The 14,385-nt window shown below is 37.0% G+C and overlaps 1 protein-coding gene across 14 annotated transcripts in view; it reads right to left on the bottom strand.

Moving 5' to 3' along the window:
* Positions 1–83: 83 nt before the first annotated feature.
* Positions 84–14,385, bottom strand: part of SUPT20H (SPT20 homolog, SAGA complex component) — a 35,685-nt gene continuing 21,383 nt past the window's right edge. For 6 of the 14 annotated variants that reach the window (XM_090132829.1, XM_090132831.1, XM_090132844.1 and 3 more), the window contains 9 exons: positions 13,469–13,586; positions 11,420–11,528; positions 11,015–11,182; positions 8,893–9,205; positions 7,712–7,866; positions 5,327–5,382; positions 1,909–2,014; positions 1,262–1,389; positions 84–476 (listed from right to left, as the gene is read on the bottom strand). In XM_090132829.1, coding sequence (XP_089988955.1) covers positions 339–476; positions 1,262–1,389; positions 1,909–2,014; positions 5,327–5,382; positions 7,712–7,866; positions 8,893–9,205; positions 11,015–11,182; positions 11,420–11,528; positions 13,469–13,586 — 1,291 coding nt within the window. In that variant the 3' untranslated portion in view covers positions 84–338. The remainder of the gene's footprint in view (positions 477–1,261; positions 1,390–1,908; positions 2,015–5,326; positions 5,383–7,711; positions 7,867–8,892; positions 9,206–11,014; positions 11,183–11,419; positions 11,529–13,468; positions 13,587–14,385) is intronic. The other 8 variants (XM_090132880.1, XM_090132896.1, XM_031615793.2 and 5 more) reach the window with 6 other exon arrangements.

Raw genomic sequence — 14,385 nt, 5'->3', positions numbered from 1 at the left:
TTTACAAAGTTCATTTTCTTCTAAAATGTTTTTCACCCTTTTACTATGTACAATGCTGCTGAATGGTAAAAAATACAAGATAAAACATTCTGTTAAAAAATTAAGTGACTTAAGGAAGCCAGACCTCAGCTGAGGATTTTCTTGATGAAGTCACTACATTATGTAGGGTTGGCTTCCAAAAAGTTCATCTTTTTCAGTGTAATGTCAAAAATTCAGTTTCCCAACAGCACTATAAAACACTGATTTGTTTTTAAGCTTTATCCTTTTTAAACAGGGGAAAAAAAAACCCACACCTTTAAATCATTTTCATATTGAGGAAAAAAAAAAAAAAGCAAGTTTCAGGATTTTGGAGGGACAGGTGTGCCTCTTTTCCTTTTACTTTTTGAGTGGCTGCCTGAATGCTGCTGATGTTGTAGATGAGCTGCTTGTGCTGCTGCTGCTGCCATAGCCATTTGATGCTGCAAGAATCGCAACTGCTGCCACAAAGGAGGAGGAGAAAAAGCTTGTTAGTGTTGGCTACAAAACTATGGTTCACATCAGAAAGAATGACAGTAAGGTGGTGGTGGTGGGGAAAACAAAAATGGAGGAAGTGCTAGGTGAACAAAAGAAACATAACATGTACAGGGGGGCAATGAGTACAGTCAAGCAGCACCAGTGGCACAGAAGCCTGAGGGCATGTCTCATGTTTTACACATATTCTCAGACAGCTACTACTTTGCCCTTTCTGTCCATTGCAGTAACTCAGCAACTTCAGGAAACATTTGGTGACACTCTTTTAGCATAATGCATTTTCCGTGCAAGTATTATTTTCTATGTACCTCACAAGGAGACTGTGCAGAAGTATTTTAATATTTTCATAGACTGTATGAATGATAATACTGAAGGAATGCTTTGCCAGAGCTGTTTCCACATGCTGCCTATAGCTGCACTACATTTGAACTTGCAGGTGCTTACAGTTTTGTTGTTTTGGAATCCTAATGGCACCTGGCAGTTTATTTAGTAATGTGCCACAAGCACTCCTTGAATGTTATCAAATCGGGAAGGTGGATGGCTTAAATGAATAAAAATAAATTCAGTGCTCCAAACTGAGAGAATCACAGATTTCAAGTCTGATTACAATTATTTGCCAAAATTCAGAGGTTTGTTTCTTTGTAAGACCATAATAACAGTCAAAAAAAACAGAAAACAAGATTTTTGAATTTGGAGCTAAGAACTGTATTACTGTTTTCCTTTTTTAAACAGAGTGAAGTTGCTGGATTACTTGTATCTGTTGCTGCTGCTGCTGCAAGGCTTGTTGTTGTTGCTGTTGTAAGGCAGAAGAGAGCTGGAGTCTCTGCTGAGGAAGGCTTTGCCCAGGTCTGTTCATGGCAGAGCCAAGCTGAGACAACACTAAGAAAGGAGAAGGGGAAAGCAGGCAGGTCAAAGAGGTCAGGTCAAGTTTATCAGGGTAGGGAAAGGAAGGCATAGGAAGAATGTAACAGAAAAGGAGAGTCAATAGAATTAGTCTGAGTAAAACTGGAAACAGTACAGAATAAAATATACGTGATATACATACTTGGTTAGTTAGAACATAATTAGATTATGAAGTGCTTGTGGAGACACAAAGAGGTTTATTAAACTAGATGTTCAGCACACAGTTAAGCATTCCTCAATGAAGTCTGGCATGGAATTTTCCTGTGTCTTGTTTTCAGATCAAATGTGACAGCGACGTAATAAATTTACAGCACTTAGCTGCCAAACAAAGCAGAGAAGTGCATGCTTTGAAAGTCAAATAATTCTTGTACAGTTCATATGCTGATAATACATAGTGTGTTGTTCTGATCTTCTTAAATCAGAAAGACCAAACTTCATTTCAGTGTGTATTTATCAATGTGCACAGATACAAAAGGAGGCTCAGCAAGCACATACCTGTGGCTTGAGGTTGCATGAAATTCCCTACTCCCGTCAGGTTAATGACAGCAGCTTGTTGGGCAGACAATGCCTGATCTTGATTTGATGGACCTTGGTCAGACCCCTAGCAAAAATGAAAAGCTTGATCCTTATTACCAAACTAGTACAAATAAGTAAATAAAGCCAGTGTGAAGACAATCTTTTCAAGTGCTATTTGAAAACATTTAATTCTACCTATTACAGTGCATTTATATACAAACTGTACTGGAGTTGCTACTGAAGCATAACAAACAGATGCTAATGCCCCCAAACAGCTGTGTGGGAGAAATGGTATTATGCTCATTGCCCAGCAGAAGTCCCATGCAGATAGCAGCTTCCCTGCTGTCAGGCAGCAAAGATTACAGTTTATGGTTGTAATGGTATCATATCTCCTCTTCAGCCCAAAGCCTTCAGGGGACACCTGAAGCCATCTATATGCAAAGGATCCTAATCATAATCAAAACAGTGTAAGCATAAAAACATTAAACTGTGTGACATGTGCCTCAATTTCATGATAAATACAAATACTGCTTTTGAAGTTTTCTTTTCTGAACAAAGTAGCTCTGACATTAATCACACAAATGGAATTACTGGAACCTGATCCAGTGTCTACTGATGTGAAAGGGTGCTGCATCACACTCTTTTCTAGAACTTAAATTATGCATTTATTCAAGAGGTAGGAAAATAAAGTACATATTACACATATGACTTACAGAAATTGCATGGCTAATGTCTTAAGGAGGAAAAAAGCCCCATCAGTTTTTGAGCTGGTGCCTTTCCAGCAATTGCAACACTTCTTTTGAATGACCACTAATATGAAATAATATGAAATAAAGCCACTAAGATTTGGGTAAATTGGACCAAAAGACTGAACACTGAAACATGCATCATCATTTCACTGAAGACTACAAAGAAGACTTACAAAGTCACAGAATCAACACCAGGAAGAAAAAACCTAAGAAGCACATATGCATTCTATTGGCAGCACAGAAAATTTTTGGTCTTTTGGGGCCAAAGTTTTTTTTTCCACTAAGCAATTGCTTCACAGCACTGTGAACACATACCTTCCTGTCCTTAGTAAAAACTATGGCATTTAGTATACAAAGTAGCCCAATATAGCTTCATGACCCCTAGCTCTAAACTGTAAGGTGTGCTAAAAAAAACAGTTCCTCGGGGCAGGTTAGCCAATGCAGAGAGATGGATTTTCTCTAAAAGAACTTTCTGTCATAAGATGGTCTAGGCTCAAATCAGCCTTTGTATGAATGCCCTTAATGTTCAATACCCAGAAAATAAAACCCAAGAGAACAAGCTTGCATGATTTTTTAGTAACTCAAAAAGTAACTGATGTTTGGATTCTGAGAATAAATCTCAAAGTCTCCCATTAAACAGTCACACATTCCAGAATGAGGCCTGAGATGCAGGGAGTTATACACCGTGAAACCATTTTAAAGAGTCACTTATGAACGGTCTACAGCAGCACAATGAACATTATGAAAAACTGAGCTGTGTAACCATAGAGAATTTTACGTACAGAAGTCCTGCATATCTGGGAAGACAAATGTAATTCTCAGAAGTGTAAAAGCAGAGCAGCTAGTTTTCCCAAATTGCTGTACTGCTGCTTGTAAGAGTTTTAGACACAGGCAGTACCAACCACTCAAAATCTGTCACTTTGAAGACAGATCAGTTTCCACTGCAATTTTAGACTTCCATAATTCAATCAAACTGCTGAGTTTCCCCATCCTACAATGAACACGACGTTGATAACGATGTACTCCTTACATTAAATTAAATTAAAAAAATAATAATCCTTTAAAATTGATTGGTTTACAATTGTTGTTTGTGAGGAAGTCTCATAGAATCACTCAGGCTGGAAAAGACCTTAAAGATCATCAAGTCCAACCACAACCTAACCATACAACCCTAACTCTAACAACCCTCTGCTAAATCATGTCCCTGAGCATCACATCCAAATGGTTTTTAAACACATTCAGGGATGGTGACTCAATGGGAAGCCTATTCCAGTGCTTTACAATCCAGTTTTCCTGATATTCAACCTAAACTTCCCTGGTGCAACTTGAAGCCATTTCCCCTCATCCTGTCACCTGTCACCAGTGAGAAGAGATCAACCTTGCTCTCACTGTAGCCAGATAATTTTAAGATAATTAAAATACATTTTAATGTATTCTAATTAATATAGTAGATTATACCAATATCAGAAATTTTTTAGTAACTCAAAAAGTCTTCAAAAGCACTGTGAATTAATTTCACATTCTGAATATTCCACTGAATTTTAGCAGATTCTTCTAAGAACCTGCAAGGTCTGATGCAAAAACTGTTAAAAGAATCTTGATTCCATTTCCTTAACCCATTTTAAATGCACTGATTTTCAGCCAAATTATTCCCGACTTATCAGCGACAGAGGTAGTGTGAAAGGGTACACTTCAATTTGGAATCACATAAATACAAGCACTTAATTTTGTAAAAGCGCTCTATTCTGGCATATCTGCCTCCTGTGCTCTTCCCTTCCCACAGCTCTGGAGTGTGTATGGGAGTGTCAGAATAATGTAGGTAATGCTGCCCATGATCTCCTACTGGTATACATTTTTTGAAGCATGGTGCAACATTTCATAGAATCATAGAATGGCTTGGTTTGAAAAGGTCCATAATGACCATCTAGTTTCAACCCCCCTGCTGTGTTGCAGGGTTGCCAACCACTGGACCAGGCTGCCCAGAACCACATCCAGCCTTTGTGGCATTTTGAACCTCTGCAGTAATTTGAATATCCAGAAATTACACGCTGTTCTGCCCTGAAATGGAGGTCAGACATAATAATCACCTTTTGCTCATGTTTCTACCTGTACGTATGCTTAAAGGAAATAAAATATTCACAGACCTTTTGAACAGCTCCTATCCCACATCAAATCTGCCTTTCATTGCCAGCAGCTCTTTAAAGTCAACACTGCACCTATCTGTGCATGTTCAGCTCCACTTTTAGACCTTATATTTAGGTGTAACCCTGACTGATTTTACTGTACTGTTTTTTGCTTCTCATGTAAACATAACATTAGTTTAAAGAAAAAATGATTTGCAATAAAAACTCAAGCACAGTATTTTTGGATTAATCTCTTGAATTCAAATGTCAGCATTTCTACACTGACACTGAAAACTAGCTGCTTTGTTGCGAGTTGAGAACATCATTTCCACCTGACATCTTTATGGAAATAACTTTTTCCTCCCATTTTGAATGTCTTAAAAAAAAACATCAAGTAACAATTGCAGTACATGCTTTATCCAATCAACTGGCTTCAAAGATTCGTGTGGGCTAAATATAGTAAACAGCACTAAGCACGAGTCTATAGAAATGTAAGAAAGGATTGTGTCCATGTGTATTAATTACCTGAAGAAGATTTAAGGGCCGAAGATTTGATGCATTTTTCAAACCAAAAGGGCTGCCTGTTAAAGAAAACATCTTTTTATTAGTAGGAAGTCTTTACTTATTTATATATGTGTATTGCAATCAATACACCATTCCACTGGGATTATTTGTAAATATTTTGAAGCTGGAAAACTGGCAAGTTTAAATTTTGTATTTAAACATGAACGCTACATTTTCCTGTAAGTTGAAATGTTCACAGTTCTCCAGATTTAAAGACAACTGGCTGTACAGAAAAACTACTGAACATTGTACATGGTAACCTGCAACTTGTGTTTGCTTTTAGGTCAAAGATAAACGTAGTGAACATTACAGCAGTTCTTTTTCAGCGATTCTCCTTCTGGCTTTGAAACATTTTATTGTTTGCACAACAAATTAATGGCCAAGAACTGAATGAAGTAGCAAGTCCACTGGCTCTCAATCATTAAAACCACAAAACCCTGATCAAAACCTTAGCAGCTGCCCTCCTCTCCAAATGCCCCTGTGAAGATGCATCTGACTCAGGGCTTTTGGCATTACTCCACATGGAACTCTTCCACGCTACGCTAAAAAGGTTTACATGTAGTTATCTGAGGTGGGTACCAAACTGATCTGAATGCTCCAGTAAAATAGTAGCTGTCAAACAGAATCCCCACTGAGGTCTGCCATGGATTTAGATAACCTCACTACTGTCATTTGTTATGTGAATGACAGTGTGGAGTGTAAAAATCTGTGACAAAACTGGCAAGAGTTGACGATGCCTAAAAGGACAGGATTAGAATTAGAAGTGATCCTAATGAGTTGGAAAATAAAGTCCAAAATCAGTGACATTGAATTCAAAAAGGACAAACGAACAAATACAAAACTGAGTAACCAGCTTTGCATCTACACACAAAAAATGAGAAATTACAGAAGCTACAGATATATCTGAATAATCCATAGCACAGATTATAGAACGCAAAGAAGAAAAGAACTTCTTCACACAGTTTACATTTATAAAACTGTCACAAAATGCTGCAGGTAACAAAATTACAAATGAGTTTCAAAAACCAATCAAGTAAGATCCCAGAATTAAATCTGCCACTGGTTATTAAGCAGTCTGCAGCTGAGAAAGCCCCACAGCTGGAGACTGCCAGAAGATGTACAGTCATAGACCAAAGGATGCATCGCTTTACATCTGCCTCACCTTAAACTCTTGCCTAAGCATCCTCTAATGGCCACTGTCAGAGACAGAACATAAACTGGGTGGATTTTTGGCCTAAGCCACTACAGCCAATCGTAGGTTAATGCAATGCCATTGCAAAAAAAAAAAATGCAAACAAAAACAGGCAGACCTCACTTGGGGAAATGTTAACAGGAATGTTGTGGAAGAGATGAGATGCAGTTATTCTGCTGTGCTCCACAGTGGTAAATCAGCCAAGCTCAAGCTTGTGTCCAGTTTTGGGTATCACATTTTAAGGATGTGAGCAAATTGGACAGTCTAGAAAAGAGTGACAGGATTATGAAAGGTTTGAAAATACGACCTATCAGAAAGACAAGACAAATGTGGGACACAACAGCATGTTTCTGACAGAAGGTAAAGAGAAGTGATGAGCAACTATATTCCACGTCTGCATGGAATAGGAGAAAAAGTAATTTAACTTGCAATTAAGGAGATGAGCTGTGATTAGAAGAAAACATTTTTATACAGATAATGAACTACATTAAACAGCTACTGAGGGAGACTGAAATCTTTGTCAGCCAAGGTATTTATGGAAAGTTTAGATACAGACAGCTCAGTATGAGCTGAGACAGATCTGACATCGTCAGTCTAAGAGGTGCATACTTTGATGTCTCTTCTATCCTCTTGATTCAGTAATCATAATTTCAGGTTCTTAGTTTATTATTTTTTTGAAAATAATCAATACTGCTTTAATAAATATTTAAGCATACTGACTTATTTATATAGTCATATTTGAAAGCGATAAGAAACAAATTCATTGTCCATCTAAAATTAAGAAGATAGATAGATAGAATAGAATAAAATACCCTGCACATTTAAAAAGGGAGGCCTCTTTCTACATTCAGTCATGTCTATTTCCACATAGTTATTATCAAACTTGTACCTGAATTTGGATTTGACCTTCAACATCCTGCTGGGCATGTCAAGCATAATCTGGATGTAGAGTATATTTCCCCAGCCTAGCTTTTAATAGTCAAATTATCTGTCATTTGCCTACACTTGGAATGTGAAAAATATTTACGCTGATCCGGAGCTCAAGTCATCAGAAACCATCCATCCACAAACAGCCACTTTGGCCCACTGTTCTCACATGATGTTTCCACACTGTCCCTCTCTGAAGGGTGGCTTTCCATGTTATTCACACTAACCTGCTTGAGAGGCAGACTGCATTGCAGCGGGCAGTGCACTTGGTACCAGACCTCCTGATGGTAAAATGCCACTCAGATTTATACCTGCAGGGGCTATGGCACCAGTGTTGCACCCCAACATAGGGTTTGAACCACTCATCAATGTCTGTGCTCCACTGTAGAAGAGGAAAGACAACACATCAAATCCAAGTGGTACAAGCAAAGCCAAGTAACTGAGCTTTTGCCCTCTGTTTTGTGGAAAGTAATTCAATTGTTTGCCAGAAAGAAGATTATGGATAAAGCATCAAGGCAGCGTAAAAAAAAAAAATCATTATGCCTAGGGTGTAACAAACATGTAAATCCATATTCCAGCAAACAATTTTTTATTTAGTTTAATCCATAAAAAACATAAGTGGTTCTTTTATTTTAGAAAAACTGAAAAGATCAGTCCTCAGAATGGCTGGACTATTGCACCAAAAAGCTGAGGAACGGCTCATGTTTTCCTCTAGCACCATATTGAAGTCTCCTCAGCTAATCAGCACTGATCAACTGCCAACAGCTCATGTAAGCAACTCCAGTGCATTGAAGAGAACCATGTATCTTACACAGTCCATCCTATACTGCCTGTGGTATTTTCATCCAGTCTAAAAGCAGCTCACTTCATACCATATAACCTTTTCTCACCAACAGCTTTATTTCTTAATACCGCAGAATGAGCTTTACAGATCAAAGGACTTTTTACCTCAGTATTTGATTAAACTGTCAGAAAACTTGCTCTTTTCTTAAGTTTTACACACTTTTCATTCATAGACATGTTAACAATGAAAATCTTTCCATTTCTCATGTAGAGAGGTCTTAAATCAAGGCACAGCTTATGGAATTCAATTATATGCATCTGGAAAAGCTGAAAGTAAAATCTCCTTGATGGAATTCTTTCAATATTTTGGTAGTAAAGGCCTTAAATTTCAGAAATATAAATAGTTTCTAGTGGGTTTTCACTTCATTATTACAAAGTAAATGATCTCTTTGTATCGCAGATACTGAGAAATACCTATCCTCCTAAAGGATGCTGAACAGCTTTTGCAAAAGGACAAAAAACCAAAAATGAAACAAAAGAAAACAAACAAAAAAAACCCAACCCCATCCACCACCAACCAACCCATCTAGGACAAACTAAGAAATCATCGTAACAAAGAACTTACCACACAGAGCCCACTACATTGATGAAGTTAAGTCCTGCAGGGTTTGCCATGACCTGGGTGGAGGTTGTTCCTGTAGTAATGGATGTTACCATGGTGGAAAGAGGAATGGTCATTACAGGCAGTGCCTGGCTCAGAGACATCTGCTGCTGAGCAAACGGGGTTAACAAAGTGGGCTGAGGGGTGAAGCCTGATTCTTGGGGAGTAGGGGTGGCAGAAGGGGTAATAGGAGTTGAGCTCTGAGCATCAGAAGGGTGTGGGGTCGATGAAGGGGTGTTGGTTGGAGTAGGAGTAGATGGTTTAGGAGTTCCAGACCCTGCTCATTGAGAAAAATAAAAAGTGCTAGTTTGTTATAAAAGGCCTGTTTTCTTTTTCTTTTCTTTCTTTTTTTTTTTTTTTTTTTTTGTATAATAAGGTTAATGGAATCTTATTTAGCACTGAAATTTGTCCCATTTTTTAAATGGCAAGTGTTAATTTCTACATGACACGAGTGTTGCAGCACGCACTCAGTGTTAAGGATGCAGTATAATCACACAGAAAGCCCATTCTCCGTTCTTTAAGCCTAACACTGTTTTGTATCCTAAATTAAGAACCTTCCATAGTTTACCATACATTAAGTCATAACTCTACTTAGAAATACTTGAACTAAACCAAAACAATTTCTTAGCGACCAGCTTAACCTAATTAATGTTTTTTGTCCTAAAATGTTAAACACACAGTCTGTATGCGCTGCCTGCACAATAGCACCATGTTAAGAACGTACCATGGAAAACAACAGATTCAACAAAGAACAGATACTGCCACTAAATCATCACGGGGGTCACTCTGAATCTCATCAGACAGCTAAACTCCCATTTGCCAACTTCTGATCAAATAAAAAGAACAACTTCTTTTAAAATAAGAACCAGATGATAATACTGCATCTTTACAAGTTACTGTTTGGTGTCTTCACTTAAATGTAGTTTGTACGTAGCAATATCTGTGGATGCTGTTAGCATAGCTTATCAATAGAAAAATGAAATTAAAAAAACAACCAAAAAGCTCAGTGTTTTTCTCTCTTTCTCTCTCTCAAAAAAAAAAAAAAAGCTTTCATGTCCTGCAGAAAGAAAGGAAAGAAGTGTGGATGTTCAGCTGTTGTGATCAGGGCTTTACTTCTTAAGGTAACAACTGTGAGCAGTAGATTTACACAATCCATAGCACTAAAATAAGCACTGAGTAAATCTGGTAGAAGAAAACTTGTCTAAGTTTTCTAGTTTTTCTTTGTGCAAAACAAGAAGGCAGAAAAGTTACACCTTTTGAGCTACAGAGATTTTAAATTATTTAATGAAAAAAATGCATATTATAACACTGTGCAGGATACTGGAATGTGCAGTACATGATTATTCATTAAAACTGAAACTGCAGCTGTGGTTTCTTTGTACAGATCTTTTCACAAAATGTCTCAAGACACATACATATTTTAAAAATGGAGTTTGATCTATTGCTATGATTACAACGATCCTGTCAGTGTTAATGAAAATAATTAAGCTAGGATGTCATTTATTACTGAAATTTACATTTTAACACCTGAGAATATGGTGCTATCATCATCAGCATCACCACCACACTTGCAATCAGCAATGATTTGTAAAACAGTGTAGGAGTGTTTTAAAAAATCATCTTATAGTTTATTGTATCACCACCTTGGGACTGATCAGATTATATACATACACAGAGATACAACTGCATCAGCTCCTATAACATTTAAAAAATCAGATGCTTAAATTATGTCAAGGCAAACTGATCTAACATACTGTTTTTACACTGGAGGAAAAATCTACACTTTGGAATTTCATCACATCATCTACCAGCCTTTCATAGAAGAGGAGATTATACTAATTGCATAAAAGGTATTAAAACGTATACACAAAGGGTGCATACATATATACAGAAAAAACGAACACAGTTACAATAAACATAAAAATACATACAGTGAACAAGAGACCTGCCTAAGGCTGCATAACTTATACAATTTAGGGTACACTGTACACTTAACTTTAATCATTCCACAGGTTAAGAAGTTTTATCTCAGGAAGCATTTATGCAAAAGCCTAAGATTTAATGGAGAATTTAGGTCGTGACTCACTTTGTGAAGAGCTCGCAGGAGACATGGCAGCTGGAGAGAGCATGCTAACTTGGTTAAGATCCATAGATTGTTTCCGAGAAAGACCAGGTGGCTTAGAAGAAGGTGGAGGAGGTGGAGGAGTTGGGGATTTTAGATGGCCACTTGACTGCTGTGGACTAAAGATATTACCTGAAAACAAGCAAACAAACAAAATTAAAATATCTTTTTGTTCTACAAGATAACTCAAGTATCTTTTAGGATATGCGTTTGTGAATGACACAACCAGAAATTAACAAAGTGCTGCATAAAAATCTCATTTCACAGAGAAGATACTGACTTTTAAAATGCAAAACTTTACTAAAGGGTCAGCATATCACTTTACAATAAGCAGAACGCATGGAAATGCTCAAGTGGATAAATAATTACCTGAAGAGCTACTTCCTGAACTTGAAGGTAATTTGATGGGAGGAGGTCGGTGTTTTACACCTTTCCCCAATACTGAAGACTGAACAGAGCCTGATATACTTTCGGGCTGCTAGGAGGGAAAGAGAAATTAACACTACCAGAGCAATAATGTGAGCTTCCATATATTTGACAGATAACATAAATCAGTTAACTGGTATTAGAATTCTCAAAATGATGATAGAATATCCTTAAAACATTTCAGGATTTTTTTTTTTTTATTCAGAAAATAAGCTACAAAAAGTCCTTTTTAGATAAAGTGCTTACCATCAAGAAGAAACTCTATACTTCCAGAAAAATTTAAACTGAGAAGAAAAATGTTAAGGACTTTGTTTTTCTCAAATCTGAAGTCTTTCTTTGTAACTTTTCACAAATGTAAGTGACAGGTGCACTTGAATAAAAAGACAGTTTACTCTTGAAAAATTACGTTATTTCATTCATTCACCAACTGCAAACATCTGCTATTCCAATCAATGAAAATCTCTGTTCCTTGGAATAGGAATCTGAATACATTCAGGAAAATCCTGAATGCATACAAATCAATATATTTTCTCACTGACTTCAGTGGGATCATAATTTCCCTAGCCTGTTTATATTAAATGTGCTAGGTTTTTGTTTTTTCTCTGTTAACATCCTTATCAGGGTGTTTAAAAACAATTCAACTTCAGCAAATCAAATCTATAGTTCTTAGTCACCCACAACAGACCCTAAATCCATAATTTCAATAGTTGACATCATCAAAAGACTCAGTGAAACACATTTACATATACAGACTATAATCCAATAAATGAAAATGGTGCCTAAACAAGCCTGCTATCCACAAACAAGCTGCAACTAGAAAATGAAGCTCTCAGTAAAGCAAACAGAACATTTCAGTGCTGCAGGCCTAACTTAGATTAACACAGGTTAAGAAAGCAGAGCAACCACTACTGTGCAGAATTAACTTTTCTGGAGAGCTTAGCCTCCACGCACTTGCAGCAAAAAGAGACATCACCCCATTTCTAATTGCTAACAAAAAGACTACTTTGAGGAAAGTTCTGAGCATTAGTTTATCTTCTACTATTGAAGACTCCTTTCTCCATTTTGAAAATAAAGACTAAAGCTCCATTCAAAATAAAACAGATCATTAAATAAAGCAAAATAAGTTACTTTGCTTCCACCCTTCAGCAGGGGCTTGTACAGCTGGAAGAGATGGCTTTCAGAAGGACTCTTCCAACCTAAGTTATTCTATGACTTTGCAGTGTGTGAGTTGTGTGTAGATGCGTACACACGTACACACTCATGTGTAGATGCGTATACACACACTAACACACACTCACATTCTTTTCTGCAACTGCTGCAGCTCTTCTGGCTGACACAAAGAGCTCTCAGAGCATGGTTGTGGCACTTCAGAGAAGTTATTTAGTAGAAAGATGTAGCAGCGCAAATAGCCACAAGAGACACAAATTCATTTACTAGCTGAAGTTACACTACTGAATCTCACCAAGAGAGCCAGCATAAGAAAGGCACAGGGCAATGTCAACAAGCATGAAAGTTCAGGAATGTAGGAAATTTCTAACAGATGCATACATATGAACATATGCACCTCCAGATTTATTTGAGAAAATTAAGGGAAAAATAAGTTTTAAAGGTAAAAGAAAAGTTCAGCGACTGTATTTACTTTTATGTTTACTGATGCATTTTATATAACAAACAGGTGCACTGTACTATACTGCCCTGGGAAAGGTTAATCTAAATAGAGAAAAAAGCTGCATTGAACCACTGGAGCTAACTCTAATATAGATTACTGTAAAAAAAGACATGGCTAAAATACACAATTACTGAATAGTAAAAACAAAAGTGCTTTCATCTGACTTCCTCAATATATGCACCATAGATGATTATGGCAATGCGTTTAAAATTAATTCAGCTTGAATTTTTACATTATTTTACATACAAATGTGAACAATGAGGAGAATTCTAATAATTCCATAATCAAGCGCGAACAAAAAATATTCAGCTCAATAAACTCACTTCCATTTCCTTCCCTGGAGAAAGATGACTAAGATTGATTGATCCACCTGAATTATGAAACATTTTCACAGGACACTTAGCTTCACTTTTCACCAACTCGTGATATTGGTTCACCACTCTGAAAGGAACAAATACATAAAAAATTTTAAAAGATTAATAATTTGAAAATAATATAAACACAGATGATACATAAACATATAACTATGCATAAAAGGGACTTAAAATACATATCCATGTAAAATACACACACATAAGGACATACGCTCCTGGGTTCTGTTCTTATTCTTCTTTCTAATGCCAACTACAGCTCCTCAGATAAAGCAGTTTCCCACATAAAGCCTGAGCTTCTGTGAGACCTATCTTACCAGAGAAACATATCCCACCCTTCACAATCATGCCTTATTCACTTATTCATTGCATTTTGGCAGTACATACATTTGTAAACAACTGTTTTCAAGGCTGAAGCAGAGGAAACTTTCATAGGTCTCTGATGAACACCCTGAGAACTCACTAAGAATGGCAACTGCTTACACTGAACGAGACTGATGCATTACTTTCACAAATACCCCACTAGTTTTGTTTTTGTTGCTCTTTCTGTAATGTTATAAATGTACGTTAACTATCTTATAAATTTTACAAGGGCTGCTCTGAAGGTAATACTTCTACTGTTAGCCCATGACACAGAGGCAGATGTTGGTGGTATGGCAGTAGAGGCTGAACCTTCTCATCAACATTCAAATACGTTTTGTTGCTGTGCGACAGATGGCAGAAGAAGGCCAAGTCTGACAGAATGGTGTCTGACATGGAAGTGCATATGAAGCAAAGGTTTGGAACTGAATGCTTGCATGAAAAAAACAACTACAGCCATTAACATTCATCAGTGCTTGCTGAGCGTTTATTGGAGACCAAACAGTGGA

The sequence above is a fragment of the Phasianus colchicus genome, chromosome 1 (assembly GCF_987193195.1).
Source record: "Phasianus colchicus chromosome 1, bPhaCol1.hap1.1, whole genome shotgun sequence".
Taxonomy (NCBI): domain Eukaryota; kingdom Metazoa; phylum Chordata; class Aves; order Galliformes; family Phasianidae; genus Phasianus; species Phasianus colchicus.
The sequence above is the reverse complement of the archived record's forward strand: the minus strand, read 5'-3'. Positions and strand labels throughout refer to the sequence as shown.